The sequence below is a fragment of the Parasteatoda tepidariorum genome, chromosome 8, assembly GCF_043381705.1.
Source record: "Parasteatoda tepidariorum isolate YZ-2023 chromosome 8, CAS_Ptep_4.0, whole genome shotgun sequence".
NCBI classification, from domain to species: domain Eukaryota; kingdom Metazoa; phylum Arthropoda; class Arachnida; order Araneae; family Theridiidae; genus Parasteatoda; species Parasteatoda tepidariorum.
The window spans coordinates 53,679,774-53,690,830 of record NC_092211.1 but is presented as its reverse complement, the minus strand read 5'-3'; the positions used below and the strand labels follow the sequence as shown (position 1 = coordinate 53,690,830).

Genomic DNA, 11,057 nt, shown 5'->3' with positions numbered 1-11,057 from the left:
AAAAAAATATGAAGAACTGAAAGTACCTCTTCCATTATTGTAAGGTAGTGTATGAACAGATTAGCAACTGAACCTATCTTATATAGATCGAGGATTACCAACTTATAAGTGTACAAGGGTCACATTTTTTAAAACTTTCACTTAGTCACAGGCTGCAGTGTAACTAGGATTATATTTAGAAATTTTAAGGGAAAGGTGGGGGTTAATTCAGGGGACCTAGGTTCCAATCCCAGTAATAACTGGTTAATATGAATTCTGCTCCCGGCTCGCACTGTCCACAGTGCTGACGTAAAATAATCCTGAGTGGTAGACGGATCATGGGTTAGTCCCATAGCCCTCAGGCTAAGCTTTAAGGGCTTTTAAAAAACGCAAATCAAAAATAAGCACTTTTTAAAAACGTTATGCACCCTGTAGTAATCATAAGCCAAAAAATTGGGTCGACTGTTTAACGATGGCTGTAAAATAAAATAAAATGCTTGATCCAGATATTCCATTGTCTTCTGGGTTGAGTTCAAAATGACAAGGCTGCAGAGATTAACACTAATAGACGTTAACTCAGAATTGGATAGGCAAGTTTTCAACGTCGGTTATGAAATAAAATGGAACAAGTATTGAATTACAAATCAAATGAGAAGTGTGTATTTTAAAACTTCTATTTCCCTTTTAAAAAACCGTTCAGACTAAAATTTTCTTTTGATAGCATCTATTCAGAATGTCACCTTGCAACTTCGAAGGTGACACTAAGCTAAGATATAATGAAATCGTTTGCAGAGCAGTTGGCAACGTTTTGAGGGAGCATATTCAAATTGATGTAATTAAGTTAGAGGTGTGACATTTTCAAAACTCCAAATAGGATAATTAAAAAAAAAAACATTCCCAGACAAATAGTTTTTATAGTAAATTTATTTACGAAATTCCAAGTTAAAATCTGACAACCAGTGCACATTAATGCTTCACAGGAAGCATTCACAAATTAAATAATGTAACATCTGAATACCAAGATAATTATTAAGTAATATATATATACACAGCATAATAATGATATAAAAATTAGCAAAATTATACAAATAGTTGATTACAACAGGGGAACCAACGAAAACCCTTTAAAATAGAGTGAAAATGTACTCCATTTATCAGCTAAATAAATTGCATATGTATATATGTTTTCATAACTTGTTTACAAGCATTCATTTTAAATACATATATTAAGGATATTTCATACACTGAGATTCAGTTGAAACATGTAAATCATCATTTCATACATTTACTTATGCAACTTAATATAAAGCTTAGCTGATTATGTATATTAAGTTTGTAAGGAGTCATTTCATGAAAGACATACAAAAGTTTACCATTAGGCATTGATTAAATATATTTCGTTAATATTTCTTGGTAAACTGGGAACATTACCAGTAGATATAGATCAAAGGTTGAGTACTCAATCACTAAGAAACTACTAGTCAAACACTAGCAGATTGTTAATTTTCAAACCTAGATTTATTATATTTTTTGCCTATATCTATATCTGTTACGGTCAATATGATTAATCAGTTATTATAACCACAGATTAATGGTAATAACTAAATATGCCAGTTAAAGTAATTCATTTATGAAAATTTGCTTCATTTACCAAATGTTATTAATAATTGCCAATGAAATAAATGCAATAACTAGCTGCTGCACAATAAATACACTAGCTCAGTATTCTCTACACTGATGTTTTTTGAAAACAGAATTTCCGTGTAAATACACAGAGGGCAGCGCATTATTGATACATTACTTGGATCAGTGGTTAAGCACCAATGTGATTATTCGTTTATTGTGAGCAATAACAAGGATTATTAATAATAACCAAATAAGCGAATTGAAGTGAATAGTTTAAGAGAATTAATTGCACTAACCAGAAATCATCAATAACTAGCAACTTTTTTTTATGTATTAAGACTGACTGGTTAATGTACTTTATCATATTTACCTTAAGATGTGGCCATTATTAATAATAATTTGAATTATCATTTTGACTGTAACACACATATGCATATAAACAAATTTAATGTTTCCCTAATTATAAGCTCTTGCAATTATAATTTATCAAAAAATGAGGAGAAATCATAACTAGAAGTACAAAAAAAAATTATATTTGCGATTGAAGTTAGGAAAAAAATTTTACATAAAACTTTTGTTTCAGACATCCAAATATTGTAAGCAAAATAATAAGAAATATACAAAATAACATAGATAACTTTTAATTATATAAATAACAGCACTGTTTTGGTTAAAAAACGAAAATGCAGATCAATACGGAAGATGGTATAAAAAATGTGGCAATCATTACTTAACAAGAATTTTTAAAAAACTATAAATTGTAAAGTTAGAACTTTATTAATTAAGAAATCATATGACTAAACGAAATAAATTTGTAAATAAATAACAGAATAAAACAAGTAAGATTTTTTTTATTAATATACAGTACAAGTCCTCTATTACATATATATCTATATATAATATACAATTAAATATTGATATCACAATATACTGAAATTTTGTAATATCGAAAATTGTAAAGCTTTATACATTTTAGTCAAAATAATAACCATACTGAGATTTTGTTGTATTTACTTCAAATAACCAGATAATTTCTGTGTAATCATTTAAATTTACGTTTTGCTGAAATTCTTTTGCTTCTAATACCTCCCTAATGCTATAACGTCTTTGAATATTTTTTATTCTTGCCAAATATTACATGCTGTCCACATTATCGTTAACTGTTACCATACTATTACATTATCATTACTGTACACATTAAGTTTCAGTTTCCTTTAAATTATCAATTTTATGGGCAAATCTTCTTATTTATGCACACACATTTTACACGTCCGCTTCTCTAGGAACGGATTATCAAGGAAACGTTTTTAAAACTTCTCTATTTCTTTCTTATTACACTTTCAAGAAAAAGTATATAAAATTATGCAAGAACAGTCTTTAGAACTCAGAGTTCAGACGGAAAAAAATAAAATTACAATCTTTCAGAAATTAGAAAAAGAAATTTTTTTAAAAATGCATTGGTAACTATTTTTTTCACAATAACAAAAAATTTGCATTATTGAAGTTTGGTTGTATACATATTTATATGCATAAGATGGTGCCTAAGTAAAAATCTTAAACTACCATCTTCCCCAAAATATTTAAACAAAAAAACAAAATGCTAATTTCATTTTATCACAATTACTTTTTTAGAAATGCTGTAAGAACACAGACTACTAACTAGCACAATGAACTTTAAAAGTAATTGTTTCGAATAAATAAATAATAATTTGATTAAACAATTAGTGGGAATAATTAATCCTGAAAAATCAGTACATTAATAATACAGGAATGAGACTATTTTTGTGAATTTGAAAAAAATAATTAGTAAAAATAACCTCTATTATATACATCAATTTACAATTAGACAATTTACATTCCCTAGTATGAAAACTTTGCTAAAAATAAAAGACATATAAAGTTGCTAACATATCAATTTGAAATAAGTTCTAACCGAATTTATTTTTACTGTTTTATGTTTCAAATAAAATAGTATATTAAATGTTCAATATAAGAACACTCGATAAATTTAGAATGTTTGAGGTCTAAAAATTTTTTTGCCCATAAAAGAATTCTTTGAAGTTTATATCAACTTGTTAGAAAAAAGGGGAAAAAAAGAGAATAATTTAGTATCAGAATTTTGAAACAAGAAATAGATGAAGAAATTTGTTTTAATTATAAAGTCTTGGACACTACATGCTAAACACACATAAGTTGTAAGTTTCCTTTAATGCAATTTAAAGCAGCTGTGAATGAAATTTAATTTTCGGCTTTTGTAATTTGTTAGCATTATATTCGATACAATAATCACAGTCTATGAAAGATTTTAAACAAGTTAATATATCTCTACCTATACACATTTTGTAGCACTTTTTACAATTCCCAATACTCTACAAGTGGTCCCAATAAAGAATTTGTGCACGAAAAAGTGTATAACAATGAGAAGAAACATAAATAAGAACTTAAAGATTGATTATCATATAGAACTCATAACTTCTATATAGCATTCTAGTTACTTTAATTTTATAATTTAGTACGTATAAATAACTAATTTATTAGATACTTGTTACATAAATTATTTTAAAAAAAATTAACTATGATTTTCTTTACAGAACTATAAAAAATAAATTTAGTAATTGAAGGTGATTTCTACTGTAAGGAGACATTTTTATTGAAATCAAAAACAAAATTTTTTTTAAAACCAATATCAATCAGTTTTTAGTTTACTAAATGAATAAAAAAAATTACTAAATATTGGATGATATTTCTGCAAGAAATATTACTTGTTAAAAAACAATTACAAAATTTTGATTTTTTAAGAGTTAATGTTAAAATTTTGGTTAAGAAATATTTCAATTTCATAAAATATTGATTTAGATTAGCTTTTCCTAAAACTATATAAATCAGCAATTTTTCAAGCGTAAAGAACAAACAAAAACTATTTAAAAAAATATCAACACAGTTAAGATTTGATTACATAATCTAATTCACCATAATATGAGCTCAATCATTATTTAAAAAAACTATTATTTCATTAAACAATATATGCATGATTATTAAATGCATATTTTATTAATTCAAAAACAAAACTTAAAATACTGTAAAATCAAAACTCATTATGTTGCACAAATATTTTCTTATACATCACAAAGAACATGATTAAATGACAGCATAGCTTTTATAGTCATTTTTAAATTTTTTATTATTATTTCAAATAGTGACATAGATTAGGATAAATTCAACTCAAACAATCACGGTTTTGCAATGTTAGATACTGAAAGTCAATCAAAATAAATTGACAAAATAAATATAAGTTGTTAATTTCATTGATTGATAAAATTTTCAAATGAAATGCTGTGAGGAACACAAAGCAAATATTTTTCATGGTTGCTTGTACCAAACTTATAAAAACAAAATGTAAAGCAGTTAAATTTAAAAGTCATAATCAAGTCTTCTTATGTCAATAATATGCATCTAAAATAAATCAGGCATAAATAGGAAATAAAGCATACTGATTTTGCTTTATGCCCATATGAATAGAATAAAATAAATGTAGTGGTCATTCTTCAGATTATGACACAACATCGACAATAACGTGGTCTGCCACCTCCGGCTGACGGTGGGGGTGTTACCGGAGCAAAGTAAGCATGGACTTTAATTGATGGAAGATGACCCTAAATTGTACAAATTGTTTAATAAGTAAATAATAATTAATAAGTTAAAAAATCAAAATCATTTATGAAGAATTGCTTTAACTTTAGAAGAATATGGAGTAAAAATTAAAGACAAATACGGGTATAGTAGGTTAAAGTAAGTAGAGCTGTCAACTTTTTACACTATGTGGGTAAATTTCTATTAATGATAGGAAAGTTTATGTTTTAATGCATGATTTAATGTAAAGAATTACAGGTGCAAAGTAAGCATGGACTTTAACTGATGGAAGATGACATTAAGTTGTACAAATTGTTTAATAGGTAAATAATTAATAAAACAAATTGTTTATTTGGAATTGCTTTTTTTCAACTTCAGAAGAATTTTCCTCACCACTGCCAGTGAATTATTTAAAAGTTAACATGAAACCTCACTTTGTACCACTTCTTTTGTGTTGAGGCTCTTAAAATTTTGGCAAAATTAATTAAAACACTGAAACCGTTACCTTTGGAGTGTTTTTAGCCATGCAGAGTTATATCTAACTAGCACTTATTATACTTCTTTCAGAATGTACTCTAAAAATATGTGAATATCTTTTGAAACTTTTTTAGATTCCCAAATATTTCATTTGATTTATAAACAGTGAAACCTCAAGTTACGGATACTTTTACAAAACGAACGCCTCTCATTATGGACATGTTTTAAATTCTCCGTGAATCCTTTATGAATAAACTACAGTGGAACCTCGGCTTTATGTTGTTTGATTTGCACATTATCTCGCTTTCTGCATCATTTTCTGTTAGTATGTGAAAACTGTACACCAATGATTAATTATTCAAGATTTTATGTAATTCTTTATAAAAAAAATTGTGCTTTGTACGTTTTCCTAACAAATCAAAATAATTTTTTCCATACAAAACTAGCGGAAACTTTTTTAGAGTTTTCTTCTTCTCACTTTTTAAAAAAAGAGAAACCTGTTTACTAGCTATTCCTAATTTTCCTGACACTCATACTATTTTATATTATTTTCTTGTCTGTGAGAGGGTCCCCTTGAGTCAAAATTAGAAGGGTGGTGGGATGGGCAAAGGACAAGAACCGTTTTTCGTCCGAGTAAGTCCTGTTAACAAGTTATTAGTAAACATACATTCAGGTAGGCTTTTGCTTATTCAAACAGTTCTGCAAGAAAACTTCAATAATTACTAATATTTGGTAGGCATCAAAAATGAGTAAAAAATTATTACTATTTAAATTATTACTTTGAGGACCCAAGTTGAATTCAAATTATTAGTCAGTAAATTAGCCAAATATCAAAAGTATTAGCCAAATTTTAAAATTCTTAGCCAAAGGCAAATTTTAACAATTTTTCATAATTGATTTTTTAACATAATGAAAATACAAATTTACTGTAAATGCAAATTCAAATAAACACTCATTTTGCAGGTGGGGAGGAGTAAAGGAACAACAAATGGAAGAGATGAAAAGTGTAGATGTTGTTTTATCATCTTTGAGAGAAAGAAATGGGAATAGGTTGGGTGTAATTTTAGTTAAATTAGTAATTTTAGTTGGGGGTAATTATAGTTTAGTTTAAATTTAATCTTCTTAGACTAGAGCAGTAATATAAGGATAAATCTTAGACAATATTTTGTTATCGTCATGTTATTGTCTATGACATTGTCAGGAGGAAGCATATTTCTGCAAAAATATTTGTATGATAATATACATCTTGCTACCACCTAATTTATTTTATTGACACATACTGTAGAAAAACAATTGCCACGTGATATCGCGTGATTCGGCAACGTACATGATAATTTGTATTTTATGGTAGTTTGTCTCATGCTTACATAATCTCTCTTGTTACTTACATTATCTGGACTTAATATAATTCTAATTAGTTACACAATATATCAAATGGAAATTACTGTAATCAAATTAAAAATACAGGATTTGTTTGTTTGAATATAGGATTGAAAAATTCTTTTTGAAATTTTTATTATTTTTTTTTCAGAATTGAAGGGAATATAGATATTTTTTTTTTCAATAGAAAAAAACCATTCACCAAAACACAATTTTTTTCCACCGAATTTACAAATTTATCACATTTGGCAAGGTGCTAAAGCTTAGCGCCGATCCTGACTTATTTTTTAATTGATGATAAATTTTATATAGCAAATAAAAGGAATCTTAATTAGTTAAATTAAATTACATATAAATGCTTACATATGATGTAACTTGGGCATAAATTGTTCTGAAAGAAAGGGGCATAAAAAGTTCTGCTCTAAATATAAGTGGTCTGCAGGGAAAAGACATAAGTAGTTCTGCTCTGAACGTAAATTGTTGTGACGTATGCCACAATTTTGAAAAGTTTCTGCTTTAGGGTTATACAAATTGATAAAGCAATATTTTAGGGTGTATAAGTTTATAGAGCAATAAATTATTAAGCAGTATATTCAACATCTTTTGAGTGGCATACTGCCTAACACAGTATGAGTCGTGAATAATATGACATCTTACAAAATTATTTCCAAGATTTTTAGCAATCTTGTAAGAAAAATAAAAGAAAAAAAAATTCTATTAACTTACTCTCAATTTTCTAATTCCAGGTCTAGTAATAAGTTGACAGTCATAAAGTTCTATTCTCTCAAGATTTTGACATGTTATTAGATGATCCAAAGACTGGTCAGAAATAAGTGGACAATTATCCAATTCTAAGACAGATAATTGCTCAGATGAACAAGCACTAGTACCGAGATGCCTGATACCCTCATCGGTTATCAACTCACAATGGGATAGAGACTGAAAATAAAATGTTCCAGAATATAAGTCAAAATTAAAAACAAGAGGGAGATCTCAAAAAGAAAAAATTACTGGGATAAAACACTAATTAAAGAAAAATGAAGGGGGATAAAAGTGAGTGATTTGATGTATTTTGTATAGAAAGTTTTAAAGTTAGTGACAAAGTTTGTATACAGATGACATTGCTTACTAGGAATAACTTTAATAAAACATTATTTTCAAAATAACTACTATTTACAGCAATAATATGATGCAATCTGAAGACAAAATTAGTATATATATATATATATACAGTACAGAACCCATTATCCGGAAATCAGAAAACCGGAAAACCAAATAACCGGAACAAAATTCGATAAATTTTCCCACCACTATAAAAATTTTTTTTTTCCTTATAAAATTTTAGGATTTTTCATTCTTTTTTGAAAGATGTTTACCTTACCATCATTTTGGAAATAATCATTAGTGTATTGCTCCATCGTTTTTTCTTCTTTTTAAGATTATTTCCAAAAAAAAATTTTTTTTAGTTGTGTTTAACAATAAAAAAACGGCTTTTTGTAGCGATTCAGAAAACCGGAAAAATCAGTTATCCGGAATAGCGATGGTCCCGATCGTTCCGGATAATCGGTTCCCTACTGTATATATATATATATATATGTGTGTGTGTGTGTGTGTGAGCTAAATCTACTTATATGGAGTGATCTCACAGGTAGCAAAAAACAATGCTTTAAGCTTTTTTCAGTCAGCAAAAACATTTGTTGGCTAACTTTGTAACAAATCTTCAAACTTGGTGAGAATAAAATAATTAGTTTCCTAGGCAAACAATATTTTTTCGTATCTCAGTCTGCTTCTTTTAAATTTTTTTTTTAAATTTTTTTTTTTTTTTTTTTTTGGAATGATGGTAAGTAGAACTTGCATTTTGTTTAAGGAATGCAATTCCATATTGATTTTGTCTCTGCAAGATTGAAGTTTACTAATACTATGGAATCGACCAAGTTTCAGTTAAGCAATCTATTCAAACTTAGAATGAAATTAGAAATTAATAATTTACAATAGAGAGAAGTATGAAAAAACTAAGTTCTAAGTAACTTGTAAGCGATATGAAATTTAATCTTTTGCAAAAACATTATTAAGAATAATATGAAAATTATGATTTGAAAAAACATATTATTTCTTCAGTTATTTCTTGTAATTATTTATTTTTAATTCCAAAAAATTTGAATGGAAAAAATGTAACAAAAACAATGAGTTTTGTCTTAACCGGATTGAATTTTAGTGACAAATAAAGAAGTGGATGAAAAGTCTCTACCAGACTCCATTGTTGTCAATGATCATCAGACTATGATTATGCAGATACTGCAAAACACTGCTTGTACCTGTTCTTCTTTGTTGAATGTGAAGTTGAAGTTTAATTTTTCAGCATTCACTTAAGTCTGTCATTTGACTATTTATCTTGCTTATCAAGAATTTTGTAATAGAACAACTTTTAACAATTGTTTTCACATTGGTGAAGACTTTTGAGAATAATTCTGCTTGTAACGGATTTACAATTACACACATTAAATTGAATTCTTTGACAAAAACAGTTACTGTTTACATCATAATCATTAGAGCTTTATGTAAACAGTTTGATTTAATTAATTATTAGCATATAAAAAAGATTGCTCAAATTTGTCTTTCAATCTGAGATGATCAATAGTTCTTTTATTACCCTTTTTTTCAATATTTCAGAAGAGCTTCTTTTCTAAATATTTTGCATAGGTACTTTTTCATTATCATATTTTCATCATCCTCTGCCTCCAGAGGGGAAAGACAGGTGATCCAGACATCAGTGAAAGAACTTCAGCAATTCAAAAGTGAAGGATTCTTAACTTTTTTTCCAGATCGTGCAGGATTGAGGTCCTAATTCCGAGGGACTAGACCTATAGACTGCGTGCAGTGCAAGATTGACATTTCTTATTTTTATTATTAACAGTGTTATTTGGACAATATAACTCTTGTCATCAATTAAGAATAAATTACATTCACCTGACAGATAAATGTGAAAGTTATAAAATCCTAAATTCTAAACATATCAAGAAAGAAATTAATGTACAAACAATTTTATTGCAGATTTATTAAAAGACAATACTAATTATTCTGAAACTTATTTCATTTATCACTTATGAATTTGAAATAAAAATTATACCAGCAAATTTACAACTGGTGTGGAATAATTATATTAAAATTAAAGCAAAAATAATACATTTACATTAAGCATGCCCATATGTGGCCAATTCATGTTTTGTTCCCCCTTGATTGACAAATACACATATATATTTATTTTGCCTGCTTCATCCTCTATGGTCTTCAATCTTTATACATATTTATCATATGTAACTAAATAATAATATGGTTATTAAACACACTGTTCACACTAAATAAACTTAAAGATACAAAAAAAAAAAATTGTTTTTAAGAAAACAATTTAGATACTTTGATTATTTTGATAATTTATAACCCAATACAAAGGAGAAAAACATACTGAACTCAAACAAGGTTAAAATACTGTAGAAGCCATGTAATAAGCACAAATGGATAAGTTTGAAAAACAATAATTGTTCTACAATGTTTTCAGTTTATTGATAAAGATTTTCCTTCATTAACTACTCGTTGCAACTCAGTTGCTTTTGTATTTTTTTTCTTCATTTTGTGTTTTGTCACAAATGATGCACTTGTTGATGGCTCAAAAACAATAGATTGTTTATTGAAATTATTCTAGTTTATCATATTGCTTTTCATATTATTTAATTAGAAGCTAAAAAAAGACACTATTTCTGTGGGATAATGTAGAAATGTCTCTATGACAAAGTTGTTCCTGCATTGACTACTAGTAGCAATTTAGTTGATATTTTTTATTTTTTCTTCATACTGCGTCTTGGCACAAACGGTCATACCAAAATAAAAGACTGCTCTTTGAAATTGCTTGCTTTAACTAATTTAGTTGTTTCTTATCTTCCTAACATCACAAAGATAACTATATTTTT

General features: G+C 27.3%; 1 protein-coding gene across 4 annotated transcripts in view; it reads right to left on the bottom strand.

Moving 5' to 3' along the window:
* Positions 1-885: 885 nt before the first annotated feature.
* Positions 886-11,057, bottom strand: part of LOC107455009 (F-box/LRR-repeat protein 2) — a 36,863-nt gene continuing 26,691 nt past the window's right edge. For 2 of the 4 annotated variants that reach the window (XM_043042107.2, XM_043042111.2), the window contains exons 15-16: positions 7,819-8,031; positions 4,362-5,258 (exon numbers count right to left, since the gene is read on the bottom strand). In XM_043042107.2, the coding sequence (XP_042898041.1) occupies positions 5,151-5,258; positions 7,819-8,031 (321 nt within the window). In that variant the 3' untranslated portion in view covers positions 4,362-5,150. Of the gene's footprint in view, positions 5,259-7,818; positions 8,032-11,057 lie in introns of all 4 variants that reach the window. The other 2 variants (XM_016072401.4, XM_043042102.2) reach the window with 2 other exon arrangements.